At 41.4% G+C, this 6,288-nt stretch overlaps 1 protein-coding gene across 7 annotated transcripts in view; it reads right to left on the reverse strand.

Moving 5' to 3' along the window:
* The window catches only part of PPP2R3B (protein phosphatase 2 regulatory subunit B''beta), a 91,503-nt gene extending 86,276 nt beyond the window's left edge, over nucleotides 1-5,227 (reverse strand). Inside the window, exons 1-2 of one of the 7 annotated variants that reach the window (XR_009762741.1) lie at nucleotides 5,007-5,226; nucleotides 2,443-2,855 (exon numbers count right to left, since the gene is read on the reverse strand). Coding sequence is in view for 6 of the 7 variants with exons in the window: in XM_061627001.1 (XP_061482985.1) it covers nucleotides 2,443-2,787 (345 nt within the window). In the remaining variant the exon portion in view is untranslated. Of the gene's footprint in view, nucleotides 1-2,442; nucleotides 2,856-3,597; nucleotides 3,774-4,086; nucleotides 4,578-4,605; nucleotides 4,784-5,006 lie in introns of those variants that run through there. The other 6 variants (XM_061627001.1, XM_061627002.1, XM_061627003.1 and 3 more) reach the window with 6 other exon arrangements.
* Nucleotides 5,228-6,288: the final 1,061 nt, after the last annotated feature.

A 6,288-nucleotide genomic window follows, 5' to 3' on the forward strand; every position in this document is an offset into this window, starting at 1 on the left:
TCAGATATATCTTACTTCGGTCTCGTCACAAATGAACTGGAGTGGGAGGGGCTTGACGCCCCAGGTCTTGACTTTGATCCATTCTTGCCTCCGGACGCTAGATGGCGCTATATCCCACATGATGTCAGACTACCTGAGAAAATAACCCTTCAGGTGATACCAATGGTACATTCTCATCTGGAGCCTAAAAGGATGAGGTGGGTTACAAATTTAAATAAAGAAGTTATTGCTTAATACATTCATATAAAACATGCTCCTAGAACAGGAGTGGAGAACTTGTGGCCTTCGAGATGTTGCAGAACTATGACTCATATCATCCTTGACCATTGGCTATACTGCCTGGGGCTGATGGGAGCTGGAATTCAACAATAACTGAAGATCCACAGGTTCCCCCACCCATGCCCTAGAAAGCAGAATAGCACTTTGAAACTGGGGCTGTAAGCACACAAGTTGCCTACAGCACAGTGTTTTCACCAGGGCTGTGGCATCGGAGTCATAAGCAATTTTGGGTGGAGTCGGAAGAAATGTACCGACTCCGACTTCAAAATAAATTTTGATTGACAATTTAAAAAAAATATAAATTCACAATGTCAAAGAAGCTTCCCATGAAGTCAGCTGTATTTGAGCATTTCACCATAACTCAGGATGGAAAACATTTTGTGTGTCAGTGTTTGACACAGGACACAGATGAAGACAAATGGTGTGATGCCAAGATCAACGCATATTCATGTAGCGATAAAAATGCTCCTATGAGAGTTTCCAATTTAAAAAGACATTTACAGTGCTTTCCAGGGCTGTGGAGTCGGAAGCAATTTTGGGTGGAGTCGGACAGTAGAAAAATAGAGGAGTCGGAGTCGAAGGTTTGGCGTACCGACTCTACAGCCCTGGTTTTCATTGGCCATACCTAGAAAGGGAGTAGGTTGATCTGCCAATCAGCTGCAAAATCCCTTTGAAATGATATATTTTTTAAAAAACGCTCAAGCTGATCCCACCAGTTTTTACAGTAAAAATGGGCAGGGTTTGACTAGTGTTGTATGCCCCCATTTTCAGAAAACAGAGGTGGAGATGCACTGGAACTGGCAGAACAGTGAGTGTTTCTATCCTGGTTGTTAGCATATAACACAGAGTACTGCTCTTTTATAAGATAAATGGCAAAACTCCAGTCCATGAAATCAAGACAATTCACATTTCAAAGATTGTTTCAGGTGATCATTTTCTTAGTGTATCATTCTTAAGATATGCTTACTACAGTTGGAAACAATAAACACAGTAATAAAATAGACCCCAATTCCAGTTTGCATTTACAACATTCCACACCACTCAAAGGTTTTGGTGAATGCAGGAAGTCCCAATGGGTAAAGACATTCATTAAAAAAAAAGAAATCTCCAATGAAGCCATGCCTGAGGTTCTGTACCTTCAGTAATGTCTGCTATGCTATTCACGAGAGAGAGACCATTAACAGCTGATGTAAGGTACCATGCAAGCAAATGAGTGCTGACAAAAAAAAAGTAAATGTTCAGGTTATAAATAGCTCATATTTGAAGGAAGTAAGGAAATGGTATCAGTTTCATGGCATTCTGAATATCACCACAGCTGGTTAGGTTCTCTGCTTTACTAGACTTTAAAGAACCGAAGTTCAACAAAATAATAATGGAAGAAGAGGATTAGGCCTGAGAAAAGGATAATATAGTGGGGTTGTGTCCAATACTAGTCCAACTCAGAGTAGTCTCATTGAAGTTAATGAACATGGCAAAATTAGGTTCATTAATTTCAAAAGATCTACTCTGAGCAGGATTTAGTTGGATGCAATCCAGTGTAACTGTGTTCAGCAATGAAACACATTAAGAGTGCTAGAAAAAAAATATCTACACGGTGTCCAATATAAGAAATTAAAAGTATGGGCAATATCCTCATACACCCTAAGTATTTGCATATCTACTAGTATTATGCTAGAACAATTGCTGCAACCTTTGTGGTACCCCACAACCTCACCACCTAAATGCTTGCATAGTAAGTTATAGGACTGAGTACTTACAAGTCACTTCTTTTGGTTGTCACAAAACCAATTATGGTAGCACCAAACACTCATACAGGTTGCTGGGTTTTTTGGTGTGGTACTTTTCTGATTCACTTCCAGTTTATCATGGGGAAAAAACATCTGTATAGAATTTCCCATGTACTTATATGCTCAAATCACATCTAGATTTTATTTTAAATGAAGGTTAATTAAAAAACACAAAGCAGATATTTGCACTCTGTGATACCTACAGGTCATTTATTATTTATTTGGACTACAGAGGCCATATTTAACTCATAGCAGATGAAACTAACCTTTACAGCGCTTATGAAGTTTCATTCAAAACTACCAAAATTGGGTCCTATAAAGCAAACATTCATGTCTTAAATTTGAGATATCTGTTTATATAGTAAAGAGCACTTACACTTCTGGTGCTTGAAGATTTACGTTTACTTCGAATATTAGAAAAGCTCCTTGGGCTTGTTGGTGTCCCAAGTGGGAGAGCCGTAGAAAGATGAGGAGGGCTGGTAGGAGTCAAAGGAGACATCAAATTGCCTAACAAGCTTTGCTTGGAGACGCAGTTTATCTGTGTAAGAATATGTTCATTGCTCCCAGCATCGCCACTACCGATTTCAATCCTCTCTTCATTGGTTATACTTCTTAAATAGTCCCTGAGCATCACCTGAGTTGCAGCATCACTCAACCAGCATAAAAAGAGTTCATCTACTTTCATTTTTAGCACAGGCTGCAGAACTTTCACAGCTGGCATTTTTTCCTCTTTTCAATTTACTCTTTACAAAATGGCTGCAGTTCTCAATTCAGATTCCACTTCATTTCCTGAAAAACAAGATTTCTTCAGATATGCCAATGTTACATTATGGTTAATTTATATTCCACTTTTTGGGTCAAAGGCCCACAAAGCAGTGAGAACAATATTAATACCAGAGATACAATAAATACAATCAATGAATTAAAAACCCCAAGAGCAAAATCACAAAATAGCCACCAATCACATTAGAGATACATTTGTGAGTTGCATTCACAGAAGGACAGGTACAGTTCTGATTGATCAACCACTGCTAATGCTGCCTCCACAGGGAAGAACTTAAATGGCTGCTGTGCTCTCTGCCGCTTCAGAGAATCCCACCAAAACAGAAGTTTTGGAACAAAACTTTCCAAACTCTGCCCACAACACCCAAGGCACACTCTCTCCTTAAGGTGCTGAGGAAGGGAAAACAACAAAACCGACAGGTTTTTTTTTTTTTAAAGGTATTTTTAAAAGTTTTTTAAAGGTTTGTTTTAAAGACAAAAACTGAGGGCAGACATAGGAACTAGAGATCCCGGGTTGTGACACAAACACACTATCTCAACAGTCAAATTAAGGAACTAGACAAGAGACAGAAAAGAATAGGAACAACTACTCTCAGGTAAGTGTGTATAAGACTTCAGGCTAAGCAAATGCCAATTTGCTAATTTTTAGAGTATCCCAAGACCTGGGAGACCAGGGTTCAAATCTCCACTCAGCAATGAAGCTCACTGGTTGACCCTGAGACAATCTCTGCCCCTCAGCCTAACCTACCTCACAGGGCTGATGTGAGGATAAAATGGAGAAAGGGGGAGGAGTGAGCCACACCATTCCTCCCCCACTGGTATGATAGGTGTTCAATATAAGCATCTGTACACAGCTGAAAGACTGACCTTGAGGCAATATATAGATTATGTATAACTGGAAGAACTAAGTTCTGCCAGACACTATTTATGATAAATAACTATATAATTATGGTGTATGGACAATTATGAGTTATTACAAGCAATAAATATTGATAATTATGTAACAACTTTAAAAGTAAATCCCCCAAGCTAATAAAATTGAAAATGTAACAAACTATACAGTCAAATATGATTTCGCTTGCAGGCAAGTGCTTCCTTTTCAATTTATTATTTTTATCATCATTATCTTTTAGCCACTAGCTTTCTTAACAAGGGACAGAACTCTTTATTAAACAAACAGCTCTCCCCACAAGCCACAAATTATTTATAAAATCAAAGCTGGCAAGCACTTCCTTACTATTATTTCTTAGCCAACAGCTTTTCCAAAAAGGAATAGGCCTCTTATTATGCAAACAACTCCACGACAGAGAAGATGCAGGAAAAAAGGATGGCGGAATGCACAATTGTGGCACAGTGAACCAGCTATGTCTGATCAACAGGAGAGGCAGTTAGAAAAAGGTGGGGGCAAATTACTCCTTTAACAACAGAGGTACACAGAGTAAAAAAAGGTGCATGGGGGGGGGAGAGATGGCTTCTTTAGTGAACGCTCTCTGTGGTTGGGAGGGGAAAGAAATAGGCGCCCAAAACCAAGCGCCAAAGGGATGGCAATACTGCGTCCTAAGTATGTCTCAACAAACCTACACTAGACACCCACAACGACTGCTTATAACGTTTTATAACTCAAGACTAGAAGGTAAGCCCTATGAACACCCCCCCCTTAACATAAAAAAAGAGTTGGGTTGGTAAGGAAGCCCCAATGATGCTTGATACAACTATTACATAAGCAGCTAGGAGGCTTCAAGCTCCTGTTGCCTACAGTAACACGCTGACCCCAGCTTCTGCTGAAAGCCAAGCCACTTTGCCGCTGTTGCTGCAGCGGGGAATCAAAGCAGATCGCTCTTCCTCATCAAGCTACAAAGCCCATCTACTTCTACCACAGCAGCAGAACAGATCGCTTTCCCTACGCTGATCTTCCTCGGAGGCAGCCGACAAAACAAAGGAAAAATGGAAAAGAGGCCCGGCGGTAGCTTAAATAAGCCCGGCAGGCCCCTTTCCTTGAGACGCAGGGCGTGTGCATGACGCAATAGCGTCAGCACCGGCTCACCTCTCCTCTCCCCTCCCCCACTGCAACCCGAACACTCTCTCTCTCACGCACAGAAACACACAGAGTCTTATCAGATAACTAGATAGTAGCAATAAAATTGGACAAGCAACCACCTCTTGGCATCCAGGAGTAAGTCAAGGCAAGCGCCCCTCAGTTGCCAGTCCACACTTTCCAGGAACGCCTGTCTAAACTGTAGGACTCCGACTGTTTCATGATTTAAATTTTTATCGCTTTTTATTACTCCTATTGCTGCTGTTACTGAAGTCTCACAGCTACCCAGAAAGTAGAAAAAAGTCTCGCGTGACTTCCGAGGGGGGGGAAATTGCTCCTCACCACGTGACCTTTTGGCCCAATAGGCTCGTGGTGTGGGGGGCTTGCCTAAATGAGCGTGTCCCTCGAACGGGTTCTATTTTTCTTGCAGCGACTTTAAGATTGGTTTGCTTAGCTGAGAAGGAGATGTAAGGGTGCAACCGTTAGAAAGCGCGGGAACGCGGTCTTCATCCGCTTTCCTTCGCTGGTTTTATGCTTTACTGCTTGGCAGAGACGCGTTGCGCCTGCAGTTGTGGTTGTGCTTTGAAGTTTGCATTGCACAAACATCGGGTTCATTGAGAGGTGCCAGGATACACAGCGCTGCGGTTTCGGAGCCGTGACTCCGACGCTGTAGTGGTTTTCGGTTTTTCGCGTCCCCGTTTTTCTGATTGTCCACCGAGGCGCTTTCTGCCTCCAGTTCTCTCTGCTGTGTTTGACATTAAGGGAGGCAGAACACATGCTGTGGCGGCTCCAGCGCGCCTTAATCTGTTTGGTGTGCTCTGACCTGTGGACCTTGTGACCGTTGGACAGCGTGGGAACGCTTACACGTTAATAGAGAGATAGATAGATTTCAGTTCATCTCGATTACTGGGGTATTTTTGGGGGGAATAACGCCTTACACTTATAATTATACAGCCACGAGAGTGGTTGTATACTATAGCCAGCGTGGATTTTTCACATTCCACAATGTTACATTGAAAATACCCCCCATGCGGATGCCATAAACTCATTTCAAAACAAAACCTTATAAAACTTGTAGTTCTCAACTCAGAACTGCTTGCTTAACAACCCTCTACATTTTCATGGCGATGCACAAAACAGTTGGAGAGAATTGAGAGTTCAAAGTTTAAAAAGAAAAAAACCCAGACCCCTGCTGGACTTTTTTCTGTCAGTGTCCTTATAATTTGTTGAAATTAATTAAAAATTGGCCATGCTCACAGAGTACCTGTAATCCTATTACCAACCATGACTTTGACCATCTTCTGCAGTTTAAAAGTTAAAAAAATGTGTGGCCAATTTTTAATTTAAGAAATATAACTTTGGAGTCAATGATAAGCCAGGCCATGCTCAGCAAGAATCAACTGT

The sequence above is a fragment of the Rhineura floridana genome, chromosome 5, assembly GCF_030035675.1.
Source record: "Rhineura floridana isolate rRhiFlo1 chromosome 5, rRhiFlo1.hap2, whole genome shotgun sequence".
NCBI lineage: Eukaryota > Metazoa > Chordata > Lepidosauria > Squamata > Rhineuridae > Rhineura > Rhineura floridana.